The sequence below is a fragment of the Otolemur garnettii genome, unplaced genomic scaffold (assembly GCF_000181295.1).
Source record: "Otolemur garnettii isolate 467f Iridium unplaced genomic scaffold, OtoGar3 scaffold00043, whole genome shotgun sequence".
Classification (NCBI taxonomy): domain Eukaryota; kingdom Metazoa; phylum Chordata; class Mammalia; order Primates; family Galagidae; genus Otolemur; species Otolemur garnettii.
Window position 1 is genome coordinate 5,109,983 of NW_003852438.1, and position 13,632 is coordinate 5,123,614.

The 13,632-nt window shown below is 44.1% G+C and overlaps 1 protein-coding gene across 2 annotated transcripts in view; it reads left to right on the plus strand.

Annotated features, from left to right (window-relative positions):
- Nucleotides 1-13,632, plus strand: part of DIP2B (disco interacting protein 2 homolog B) — a 264,125-nt gene that overhangs the window by 230,801 nt on the left and 19,692 nt on the right. For both annotated transcript variants that reach the window (XM_023513708.1, XM_023513709.1), the window contains exons 26-31: nucleotides 1,213-1,336; nucleotides 4,980-5,101; nucleotides 7,196-7,307; nucleotides 8,754-8,863; nucleotides 9,779-9,909; nucleotides 12,957-13,125. In XM_023513708.1, the coding sequence (XP_023369476.1) occupies nucleotides 1,213-1,336; nucleotides 4,980-5,101; nucleotides 7,196-7,307; nucleotides 8,754-8,863; nucleotides 9,779-9,909; nucleotides 12,957-13,125 (768 nt within the window). The remainder of the gene's footprint in view (nucleotides 1-1,212; nucleotides 1,337-4,979; nucleotides 5,102-7,195; nucleotides 7,308-8,753; nucleotides 8,864-9,778; nucleotides 9,910-12,956; nucleotides 13,126-13,632) is intronic.

Below are 13,632 nucleotides of genomic sequence, written 5' to 3' on the forward strand. Positions count from 1 at the left end.
CCCTCAGTAGAGTGCTGTGGCATCATAGCTTACAGCAATTTCAAACTCTTGGACTCAAGTGATTCTCTTGCCTTAGCCTCCGGAGTAGCTAGGACTACAGGTGCCCGGCTGTTTTTTTTTTTTTTTTGATAGAGTCTCACTTTGTCACCCTTGGTAGAATGCCATGGTGTCACAGCTCACAACAACTTCAAACTCTTGGGCTCAAGTGATCCTCTTGCATCAGGCTCCCAAGTAGCTGGGACTACAGGCGCCTGTCACAATGCCCGGCTATTTTCAGAGATGAGGTCTCATTGTGGCTCAGGCAATCCACCTGCTGTGGCCTCCCAGAGTACTAGGATCACAGGCGTAAGCCTCTGCACCCAGCCCTAAATTTTCTATTTTTTACAGAGACAGAGTTTTGCTTTTGCTCAGACTGGTTTCAAAGTCTTAAGCTTAAGGAATCCTCCTGCCTCATTCTCCCAGAGTGCTGGCCTCAGACTACTTAAATTCCTTTCAACTTCCCTCTACTATTATTTGTTCACTTAAAATTTTCATATATATTTATGGCTTGGCACCTATAGCATACTGGTTATGGCACCAGCTACATACACTGAGGTTAGCAGGTTCAAGCCTGGCCCCAGCCTGCTAAACAACAATGACAACTGCAACAACAACAAAAAATAGCCAGGCATTGTGATGGGTGCCTGTATTCCCAGCTACTTGGGAGGCTGAGGCAATAGAATTGTGCTTAAGCCCAAGAGTTTGAGGTTGCTGTGAGCTGTGATGCCATAGCACTCTACCCAGGGTGACATAGTGACACTCTGTCTCAAAAAAAAAATTCATATATATTTTTAAAACTACCTTAAGAATGTTAGTATGTTTGATTTAAATAGATGGTAATATTTCCTAAGTACCAGGCAGCACCTGTGGCTCAAAGGAGTGGGGCACCAGCCCCATATGCCGGAAGTGGAGAGTTCAAACCCAGGCCTGGCCAAAAAAAACCTGCAAAATATATATATATATTTATTTCCTAAGTACCTATATAGATATTGAGAAAGAAAAGGAATTCCATACTTGTCTTTTGATCTATGAGAATTTTTCACTAGAATTGATAACATGTTAAGGATAGTCTACAAGGCACAAGCCTTTTAGGTATAATGGCAAATTGGCTGTGCTTGTTACTGTTTATTTTCTCACTGGCTTTGATTCACTTACTCTTTCTCTTATTTAAAGGGAACTACTGTGTGCACAGCCAGCTGCCTGCAGCTTCATAAGCGAGCAGAGAGGATTGCATCCGTTCTTGGTGATAAGGGACATCTCAATGCGGGAGATAATGTGGTGTTGCTTTATCCCCCTGGTAAGTGTTGGCTTGGTACACTGGACTTTAAGCTCCATTACTAGAGCACAGCCTGTACAGGAACTCAAGACCACCTCTGTCCTTATAGGTTGTATACTTCCCAATACTAAGGGTACTGTGCTTGTAGGCTAAGGTGGGAACCAAGCCTCAACTTTCAAGTTGTGCAGTAGCTGGCTCTACTGGGCCTGTGTCTGCTTTATCCTTTTTTTTTTTTTTTTTTTTTTTTTGAGACAGAATCTTACTTCATCACCCTCAGTAGAGTGCTGTGGCATCATACCCCACAGCAATCTCAAACTCTTAGACTCAAGTGATTCTGTTGCCTTGGCCTCCCAAGTAGCTAGGACTGCAGGTGCCTGCTACAGCATCTGGCTATTTTTAGAGACGAGGTCTCACTTTTGCACAGGCTGGTCTCGAACCATTGAGCTCAGGCAGTCCACCCACTTTGGCCTCCCAGAGTGCTAGGATTATAGCCTGCATCTGCTTTATTTACTTTTTTTTTTTTTTTTTGAGACAGAGCCTCACTATGTCGTCCTTGATAAAGTGCTGGGATCACAGCTTACAGCAACCTCAAACTCTTAGGCTTAAGCAATTCTCTTGCCTCAGCCTCCCAAGTAGCTGGGACTACAGGCACCTGCCACAATACCTGGCTATTTTTTTGTTGTAGTTGTCATTGTTGTTTAGCTGGCCTGGGCAGGGTTCGAACCTGCCAACCTCGGTGCATGTGGCCAGCACCATAACCACTGTGCTATGGGTGCCAAGGCGCTGCTTTATTTACTCTAATGTTTCCATTAGCAGTGCCTGGCACATAAAAGGCACTCAGTAAATGTTGAATAAATAAAGACATTTAACTGACTTTTGGAAACTCTCAGAACAGATGCTTTTTTTCTTTCTTTCTTTTTTTAAGGGACATAGTCTCACTTTATCACTGGGTAGAGTGCTGTGGTGTCACAGCTCACAGCAACCTCCAACTCCTGGGCTTAGGCGATTTTCTCGCCTCAGCCTCCCAAGTAGCTGGGCTGAGCTGTTTTGTTGTTGTTGTAGTTGTTGCAGTTTGACGGGGCTGGGTTCGAACCCACCCTTGTTATATGGGGTCAGCACCCTACCCACTGAGCCACAGGCCCCACCCCAGATGCTTTGTTTCTAAGAGCGTTCAGGAATGGGACAATTTCATGCAGCTTCCAAAGAAAGTTGAGCATGAATTCTGTTTACTTAACATTTCCCTTGTCTTAACTGATGTTTAGTATTCCTTTGTTATTGGTGCTTTCATCTCTCATGTTCTAATTTATTTATTTTTAAATCAACACTAATCACTAATGAGATATTTTGTGTTATTTTTCTTATACTCAGTCTTTTTGTTTGAGACACAGTCTCACTGTATTACCCTGGCTACTCTCAAACTACTGGGCTTCAACCCAGCCTCCCACCTCAGCCTTTCAAGTAGCTGGGACTACAGAGCCAACCACTGTGACTTGCCCAAGTTCTAATTTAAATCACTAACTTCCATTCATAGTAGAGGAACTCAGAATTATTTGTTGACAGTTTGGTAAAAAGATTCAAAATTTTAGGTGACGTGTTTGAGTTGTCCCTTCCCTTACTCCTTCTGTCATCTCACCTATTCATGCGTGCCGCCTTCTGTGGTCTTTTATTCAACCTTACTTCATTGTATTCATTTAATTTCCCTCTACTCTTATTTCCTTACTATTAAATAATACTCCATAATTCTTTTTTTTTGAGACAGTCTCACTGTGTCACTCTTGGTAGAGTGCCATGGTGTCACAGCTCACAGCAACCTTAAGCAATTCTCTTGCCTCAGCCTCCCAAGTAGCTGGGACTACAGGCATCCGCCACAATGCCTGGCTATTTTTTTGTTGTGGTTGTTGTTGTTTAGCAGGCTTAGGCCAGGTTTGAACCTGCCAGCTCCAGTGTATGTGGCTGGCACCCTAGCCGCGGAGCTAAAGGTGCTGAGCCAAAACGCTATAATTTTTTTTTTTAAAGGATAATCTCATTTTTATCACCCTCTGTAGAGTCCTGTGGCATCATAGCTCATAGCAACCTCCAACTCTTGGGCTTAGATGATCCTCTTGCCTCAGCCTCCCAAGTAGCTGGGACTACAGGCACCTGCCACAACACCAATTATTTTTTTGTTGCAGTTTGGCTGGGGCGGGGTTCGAACCCGCCACCCTTGGTATATGGGGCCGGCACCCCACCTACTGAGCCACAGGCGCCACCCCAAAACTCTATAATTCTTACCCTGCTGTTTTATTTACATAGATTCCAAGATTTCCTAGGTCAGCATCTGGTATAGGAATGTCTCCTACCAAACTCCTGTGAGGTTGTCTTGTCGCCTCTCAGTTACAGATGCAGCAGTGAATCAGGCCTGTTCAGGCCTCTCCTCCTTGTATTCTCCATATCAAGTCATGCTTTGCCTCCCCCAAACTCATACTCACACTAAGAAGTCTAATTGTTCATCATATTCTTCTAAACATGTTTTTAATGTTCAGTTATTCATCATCTTACATTTCTTCTTTATTTTCCTAGTTAACCTTCGCTGATTTCTGCAGTTTTCTTCTAAGTGATAACAAGTAATTCTATCAAAATATCTTCTTCAGGCTGGGTGTCTGTAGCACAATTGTTAGAGCGCCAGCCCCTTGCACCATGGGTGGCAAGTTTGAACCCAGCCAGGGCCTGCTAAAAAAAAAAAAAAAAACCTGGCCAATTTTTGGTACCAGGTAATGCTGTGGCTCACGCCTGTAATCCTAGCACTCTGGGAGGCCAGTGGATTGTCTGAGCTCACAGGTTTGGGATTAGCCTGAGTCAGAGTGAGACCTCGTATCTAAAAAATAGCCAGGCATGGTGGTGGGCTCCTGTAGTCCCAGCCATTCGGGAGGCTGGGGCAAGAGAATCACTTAAGCCCAAGAGTTGAAGGTTGCTGTGAGCTATGATGCCTTGGCACTCTACTAAGGGCAACGAAGTGAGACTATCTCAAAAAAAAAATCTTCAGGCATTTTTCAAGAATTTACTTTTAATTCTCTTCCTTGTTATGTATTTTTGCTTCCTCTATATTCTTTAAATACATGCTTCTTCACTTTTATTTCTTACTAATTTTTAAAATGTTTTTGAGCTAGTAGCTCTGTTAAATTACAGCCTGGGGTGGTGCCTGGGGCTCAGTGATTAGAGTTCCAGCCCCATGTGCTGGTGGGTTCAAACCTGGCCGTGGCCAAACTGTAACAATAACAAAAAAAAAAATTACAACCTGAATAACTCTGGTTTAAGAAACTGGGTTTGGGCTCGGCGCCTATAGCTCAACCGGCTAAGGCGCCAGCCACGTACACCTAAGGTGGCGGGTTCGAATCCCCAGCCCAGACCCGCCAAACAACAATGACGGCTGCAACCAAAAAATAGCCGGGCGTTGTGGCGGGCGCCTGTGGTCCCAGCTACTTGGGAGGCGGAGGCAGGAGACTCGCTTGAGCCCAGGAGTTGGAGGTTGCTGTGAGCTGTAATGCCACGGCCCTCTACCCAGGGGGACAGCTTGAGGCTCTGTCTCAAAAAAAAAAAGAAACTGGGTTTGGAAGGTCTGTTTGTTAGTTTCTCAGTGGTACCAAGTAATGCTGTGGCTCTCCTGACGGAGTTCCCTGTCTTGCAGGCATTGAATTAATTGCTGCCTTCTACGGCTGCCTGTATGCAGGGTGCATACCAGTGACTGTTCGGCCTCCTCATGCTCAGAACCTTACTGCCACGTTGCCCACTGTGCGAATGATTGTCGATGTAAGTACCAGTTTTATCTCACCTTGTCCTCATCTCATAAATTCCAGATTCATACAACTAAGGATCCTCATTAATTTTCCAGTTTTGTTGAATCAGGGTGTCAAATTTGTCTCCTGAAATCACCTCCTTTTCCTTAATGTGGCCAAAGTGACCATCATCATTCAGTGAAGAAACTGGGGGAAAGTGGTTATTGGTAAGGTAGAGCATTTTGTGCATTTATTATGACCATTAAGGAGAGGATGCAGTCATTAGTAATTCTTCAGAGAATTTGTCCCTATCATTGGACAGATCCCTTTTTTTGAGATAGTCTTACTCTGTCACCCTGGGTAGAATGCTGTGGCAGCATAGCTCACAGTAACCTCAAACTCCCAAGTTCAAGCAATCCTCTTGCTTCAGCCTCCTGACTAGCTGGGACTTTTGGCATCCACAATGCCCGGCTCATTTTTCTATGTTTAGTAGAGATGGGGTCTCACTTCTCCTCAGCCTGGTCTTGAGCTCCTGAGCTTCAGCCTAGGTCTCACCAAGCCTTTAACCTCCTTCTAAAATCATGCTAGCCGATGTCTTTTGGGCACCGTAACCAAGGTGATATTATGTGCCAAGCTCTGAATTCTCCCCAATGTCAGGTCACTTTTGTTTCAGTTGATTTTGTAAATTCACTCAGAATAGCATTAAAAGATGTCCAAACATTGCTCTGGAAGTGATAGAAGTTCTTCTAGGATCTGACAGTTGAAGAAAATAAGTATGTATTATACCATATACTATTATACTTTATTATTTTTTTTTAAGACAGAGTCTCCTTTCTGCCCTGGTTAGAGTTCTGTGGTGTTATAGCTCACAGCAACTTCAAACTCTAGGGCTCAAATGATCCTCTTGACTCATCCTCCTGAGTAGCTGGGATGCCTGTTTTTTTCTGTTTTTAGTAGAGGTATGGTCTTACTTTTGCTCAGACTGGTCTCAAATTCCTGAGCTCAGGCAATATACCTGTCTTGGCCTCCTAGAGTGCTAGGATTACAGGTGTGAGCCACCACACCCAGCCTACTATATATACTTTAAAGCAAAGGGCAAGGTGGAGCCTGTAGCTCAAGTGGCTAAGGCGCCAACCACATATACCAGAGCTGGCCGGTTAGTATCCCACTTGGGCCTGCCAAACAATGACAACTACAACCAAAAATAAGTAAATATATATGTGTGTGTGTGTATAGCCAGGCATTGTGGAGGGTTCCTCCAGTTACTCAGGAGGCTGAGAAAGAAAATTGCTTGAGCCCAGGAGTTGGAGGTTACTGTGAGCTGTGATGCTACAGCACTCTACTTAGAGTGATAGCTTGAGGTTCTGTCTCAAAAACAAAAGCAAAGGGCAGCCTTGACCAGTGTACTGATAGATTACAAAATTCCTATTTATGTAACACTTGCTTCTCTGAGAACTACTCTGTCAGCAACTTGTATCCACAGCATAAAAGGCCATGTTCACCATAGAAGATTTCATTACCAAGTTTAATTCAGCAAAGTGCCCTTGTTAGATTCTACAAAGTGAACCAGAAAAGCTGGAGGGGGGATTCTTTCTGTTGTTGCAATTTGTGGGCAAAGTAGATCACTTTGTATCTCCTAGTGTAGCTGGGCGGGAGAACTTAGTTTCTGTGAGAGCTTCCGCAGAGTCAGTGTGTGTTTTGGGTCTGGTAAATCTTACCATTCACTTCTTGTTACAAACACTAACTCCTTCAGACATGATTATCACATTCCTCTCATTCCCTGAGCACTACAAAATCCATGTCTTTATTTTATTGTGTTCTCCATGAAATCATAGGATTGCAGAACCCATAGTGAGATTATAACCATGAAATACTGGGGAATTACTGTTATAAACCATAACTTGTATCATGAACAAGTACATCATTCTGAGAGAATTAAGTGTTACACATTTCCAGAAGGAAAAATGCAGGAGAAAACAATAACCTCCTTTCTCCTATATGTGCTTTTGAGAAATCCACACTACTGTGTCCAGCATGGTGTGTGAGGTGCTTTGTAGTGACCCAGAGGCTGTGCTGCTGCACCAGAGCTAAGCCTCCTCATGCTTACTACTATCCACTTGTTTTCTAGGTCAGCAAAGCAGCCTGTATTCTCACCACTCAGACCCTAATGAGGCTACTAAGGTCTCGAGAGGCAGCAGCAGCTGTGGATGTGAAAACCTGGCCTACCATCATTGACACAGGTGAAGAGAGATTGCTCTGGAGCTCTTAAGGGAGCACAAACATGTTCTACCTGAGAGTCCCTAGATTGCCATGCCAAGCATGTTTACCCTGCCTTTATATTATAGCACATTCCACCTGCTAAGACAGGCAAAGCCTACAAGTTTATGCTGCCACAGGACTGACCACCATGTTAGCCAGATGCAAACAGCTAGATCAGAACATGCCAAGAACTCTTTAAGTAAAAAGCATCTTGCTGTTAGCTTGGTGTCATTGGAAGGTGGTTCAATGGGGTGGCGCCTATGGCTCAGTGAGTAGAGCACCAGCCCCATATACCAAGGGTGGCAGGTTTGAACCTGGCCCTGGCCAAACTGCAACAAAAAATGGCCGAGTGCTGTGGCGGGCACCTGTAGTCCCAGCTACGCAGGAGGCGCAGGCAAGAGAATCACCTTAAGCCCAAGAACTGGAGGTTGCTGTGAGCTGTGATGCCATAGCACTCTACTGAGGGTGATAAAATGAGACTCGGTCTCTTAAGAAAAGAAAGGTGGGATGGCACTGTGCCTGAAAGGAGTAGGGCGCTGACCCCATATGCCGGAGGTGGTGGGTTCAAACCCAACCCTGGCCAAAAACTGAAAAAAAGAAAAGAAAGGTGGTTCAGTTTTTATGCTGGATGTGACCATGTACATGTAGGGCCAAATGAAATATTGAGATGATCTGATCCTTCGGTTCTAGATATGATATTGTTGAAACAAGCTTGGACTAGACGTAAGAAGACCTGAGTTCTCGTTTGAGCTTCATTACTCATTGCCTGTATAGCGTTGTCTGAGATTACCCTTTCTCTAAGATACTGCCTACTCCTACTCACTTTTTTTTTTAAGAGATAAGGTTTTGCTCTGGCTGGAATGCATTGGTACAATCACAGTTCACTGCAACCTTGAACTCTTGCCTAGTGATCATCTTGAGTAGCTGGGACTGTAGGTGCATGCTGCCAGCCTGGCTAGTTTTATTTTTTAGAGATGACATCTCACTAAGTTGCCCAGGCTGATCTTGAACTTCCATTTAACTTCCCAACCATTCTATGAGTTAATATTTGAGAGATCCATTTTAGGGTGAACATTAGAGTTTTTTATTTTATGAAAAAGGAAAACAGACACAGACGTGAGAGCAATGGGGTTGGAACTCCAGCAGTCTACTTCCTACTGTGGTATATTACTCCTTATTAAACTCCCATTAAATAAATTACCTGTTGCAGATTTGCTTGCTTATCTTGTCTAATGGTGTCCTCACCCCTAGCCCACCTCTTAAGAGTGACATAATTGAGCTGCTTGGTTAAATACAAGAAGCCTAAGCTTTAGCAAATTCCAGAAGCTAAATTTGGCCCCAGCAAAGCCACAGAAAAGCTCTTGAAGAGCAGTGATTGTCATGTTCCAGCATGTCGGATTGACATCAGGTTTTTCTTTTTATTGCAGATGATTTACCCAGGAAAAGGTTACCTCAGCTGTATAAACCACCCACTCCTGAGATGCTGGCATATCTTGATTTTAGTGTTTCCACAACTGGCATGCTTACAGGAGTGAAGGTAAAGTAGTCTGGATATATTTACTCACTCAGTGAATGCTGGGAAATGCCAGCTCTGCAAAAAATAGAGATGACCACTGCCCCAGGGACTTTAGATGTGGAAGCCAAAAGTGTACCAGAGACCAGTAGGCGGAGGATCAAGGGTCCCTGCTATATTTAAATAAAAGCATGGCTCTTCCGGAATAAATTATCCCAAGGAATTTGTATTGTGAAGTGTCCAAACCTAACATAGAAGCTACTGAATAATAAGAATTCTAGTTAAGGTCGGTGTGAAGTCATCAATTCATACGTTATAAAACTCAGTATTAACTAATGAACAGAAATGGACCTCACACATCATGCTGGATATGCTAGTGTCGATTTTTCAAAAACACATATAGGGATGGAGCCTGTGGCTCAGTGGGTAGGGTGCCGGACCCATATACCAAGGGTTGCGGGTTCAAACCCGGCCCCACCCAAACTGCAACAAAAAAATAGCAGGGCGTTGTGGCGGGCACCTGTAGTCCCAGCTACTTGGGAGGCTGAGGCAAGAGGATCGCCTAAGCTTAAGAGTTGGAGGTTGCTGTGAGCTGTATGATGCCACAGCACTCTACTAAGGGTAATAAAGTAAGACTCTGTCGCTGCAAAATAAAAAAAAAAAAGAAAGAAAGAAAACACATATAGGAGTAAGGAGGTTACTGTTTCCTCTTGCATTTTTCCTTCTGGAAATGTGTAACGCTTAATTCTCTCAGAATGATGATGTACTTGTTCATGATATAAGTTATAGATACCTTACTTTAGACATAGATTAGGCATTGAATCATTAAAAAATATACATTGTTTTGAGAAGTTTGAGGAATGGAAAAGCTGTGGTTGGAGCCATTTCTCTGCCTGCGAGATGACAGTTCCATCCTGTTCCGTGTTCCTTACTTTCCAGATGTCCCACTCTGCGGTTAATGCTCTTTGCAGAGCCATCAAGCTCCAGTGTGAGTTGTATTCTTCTCGGCAGATCGCCATCTGCCTTGATCCATACTGTGGACTTGGCTTTGCACTCTGGTGCCTCTGCAGGTAGGGATGGAAAAGCCAAAGAAACAGAATGTGCTGGGTGTACTGTGGGCTCTAACTGTCTCATCCTTCCCTTTGCTCCCTTAATTGGGTAAGGTTTTAGTAAAATGGTGGTTTTCCATAATCTATGAACCTAATGTTTCTGATGTTTGTTATTTTTGTCTGTATTCCCTTTTTTCTTCTCTGTTTCTATTTTATGCCTCATACAAAATTGCAGTGATCCTCCTGCCTGCCCTCTGCTCATCCTGTAATTCTTGTTTTAGAATCAAAGCCAGTAGAAGGATGATGGGTCAGTGAAATATGTCATGCTTTGACAGCCAGAATGTACCCCGCAGGCTCAGCAGGAAGGAGTATAATGCGATGGGATGACAGCATGTGGACGTAGCACATTGGTGTCAGCCAGGCTACTTCTTGGGGAACACAAATCCCAGTTCATTCCTCTGTCCACCCAGGAGACCGGAGCTTAGACTCACATTTTCATCCCCTTGGTATATGTCACGAATGCCAGCAACTCAACATCCTCTTCTGTGTCCTCATCTTTGTTTGGATAAGATCATCCATCTAGTGGCTCAAACCAGCAACTTGGGCGTTATCTTTAACTTCTATATCTTTAAGTCTCAAATCTAATCAAGTGTCATGTCCTTCGACTCAGCTGTTCCCACACCTGTCTTTACATAAGAGTTACCTGGGGGGTTTTAAAAAACAAAACAAATTAATGAGGAATTTCCCTAGGCTTACTCCAGAGGCAGAGCCCACATCTCCAGTATTATTTTAATAGAGAATCCCTGGGGTCCCAGTGATTTTGTGCTATTCCCTGGGTTTAGGATATCGTATGCTTTGCGGCTATAGATTGGACATATACATAATATGTGATTGGTTACTCTGTCATTCCTTCTATATTATCCTGGGGCTGCACTGTTGGGCTCAAGCCTTTATCATCACACTATTGCAGCCTCTCCTAACCATCTCTGAGGCTTCACTGGTTTATATCTCCAGTCTCTACTCTATGTTGTTAGTTTTGTCCCAACTTAAAGCTGCAGTGGGCTGGGTGCTGTGACTCATTCCTGTAATCCCAGCACTCTGGGAGGCCAAGGCAGGTGGATGGCCTGAGCTCACAGGTTTGAGACTAGCCTGAGCCAGAGGGAGACCCCGTCTCTAAAAATAGCTGGGTGTTGTGGCAGGCACCTGTAGTCCCAGCTACTTGGGAAGCTGAGGCAAGAGAATTGCTTGAGCCCAACAGTTTAAATAAATAAATAAAAATAGTCTGGGTGCAGTGGCTCACATCTGTAATCCCAGCGCTTAGGAGGCCAAGGTAGGTAGATTTTCTGAGCTCACAGGTTCGGGACCAGCCTGAGACAGAGTGAAACCTTATCTCTAAAAATAGCCAGGTGCTGGTGGCTAACGCCTGTAATCTCAGCTACTTGGGAGGTGGAGGCAAGATAATCGCTTAAGCCCAGGAGTTTGAGGTTGCTGTGAGCTATGACTCCACAGCATTCTACCAAGGGCAACAAAGTAAGACTCTATCTCAAAAAAATAAAAATATGGGCGGCACCTGTGACTCAGTGGGTAGGGCGCTGGCCCCATATACTGAGGGTGACTGGTTCAAACCCAGCCCCGGCCAAACTGCAACAAAAAAATAGCTGGGCATTGTGGCAGCCACCTGTAGTCCCAGCTACTTGGGAGGCTGAGGCAAGAGAATAGCCTAAGCCCAGGAGTTGGAGGTTGCTGTGAGCTGTGTGACACCGTGGCACTCTACTGAGGGTGTTAAAGTGAGACTGTGTCTCTACAAAAAATTAAAAACTAAAGCTGTAGTAGCTGCCTGCTGAGTAAAGTCTGAAGTTCTTCATGTGGCAGGTGGTAAGCCCTTTCAGTTTGGTCTTAACCTTTCTGACCTTACTCCTAAATGCATCCCACGTTTGAGGATTTTTCGTGAACACTATTTCTGACAGCCTCAAACACACCATATTTCTCTGGCTTTGTCTATGCTGTTCTTCTGCCTGGAACACCCTCCCCACCCTCCCCATTTTTTCCAGCCACTATTTAATTCCTACTCACTGTTCAAGCCCCAGCTCACGTGTTGCCTATTCAGTGAAAACTACTACTCCCCCGCCTGGTTTTCCCAGTTGAATGAATTGTTCTTTATTGTATGATGTCAGTGTACTTTTATTCACATCTCAGTTACCACACCTACCACAGTCTGTTTTATTTTATACTTACTGTGGCTTGTGAGTTGCACAGGAAACAAGGCTGATTCTTAGACCTTTTTGTCTCCTTTGACCCTGTGGTATCCTTCCTGGTCCATAAATATTTATTGAATTGGACAAGGCACAGTAGCTCATTCCTGTAATCCTAGCAGTGTGGGAGGCTGAGGCAGGAGGATTGCTTGAGATCAGGAGTTCGAAATTAGCCTGAATAAGAGTGAGACCCCCATCTATACTAAAAATAGAAAAATTAGCAGAGTGTTGTGGTAGGTACCTGTAGTACCAGCTACTTGGGAGGCTGAGGCAGAAGGATCACTTGAGCGCAGGAGTTTGAGGTTGCTGTTAGCTAGGCTGATGCCATAGCACCCTAGCCTAGGCAGCAGAGTCTCTTATCTTTTTTTTTTTTTTTGAGACAGAGCCTCAAGCTGTTGCCCTGGGTAGAGTGCTGTGGCATCCCAGCTTACAGCAACCTCCAACTCCTGGGCTTAAGCGATTCTCTTGCCTCAGCCCCCCAAGTAGCTGGGACTACAGGCACCCACCACAACACCTGGCTTTTTTTTTTTTTTTTTTTGGTTGTAGTTATTACTGTTTGGCAGGCCTGGCCTGGATTTGAACCTGCCAGCTTTGGTGTATATGGCTGGTGCTTTAGCCTCTTGAGCTACAGGCACTGAGCCAGAGTGTCTATCTTTAAAAAAAAAATTGTTGACTTGATAGGGATCTAAAAAATTTGTTGACTTGATAGGGATCTATAAATTTGTTGACTTGATAGGGATCTAAAAAAAAATTTATTGACTTGATAGGGATCTAGGAAGAATTAATAATGCCAACTCTTGCCTTTCTCCATTGCAGTGTCTATTCAGGTCACCAGTCTATCTTAATTCCTCCTATGGAGTTAGAAAACAACCTTTTCCTCTGGCTCACCACTGTCAACCAGTATAAAATAAGGGACACTTTCTGCTCTTATTCCGTAATGGAACTCTGCACTAAAGGACTTGGTAACCAAGTGGAGGTGCTAAAGGTAAGAAACATCTCCAGCAGGAGTCAGTCCCAAGAGCTTTTGACGAAATTGGCCAGGGTCTGACAGTGCCTGAGTTGGGGCTAACGGACATGTTTGCCTACCTTTTCCTAGACAGTCAGGCAAATGGAGTGTTTTGTAAAAATCAATAAGTTTAAAAAAAAAAGTTTTGTGTTTTTCATCTTCTTAATTTAATGCACTCTTCCAGAGTTTAACTTGATTCTTATTTTATGGCAAAGAAGGTAAAATTGTTTGTGAAGCTAAATGGAAATGATTTTATGTGATAATAAAAGAGAACTCTGACCCCAGGAGAGTTTTCCCCAATAGAATTTGGAGGCTTGGTGCCTGTGGCTCAAGAGGTTAAGGCGCCAGCCACATACACCTAAGGTGGCGGGTTCAAATCCAGCACGGGCCCGCCAAACAACAGTAATGGCTACAACCAAAAAATAGCTGGGCGTTGTGGCGGGCGCCTGTGGTCCCAGCTACTTGGGAGGCTGAGGCAGGAGACTC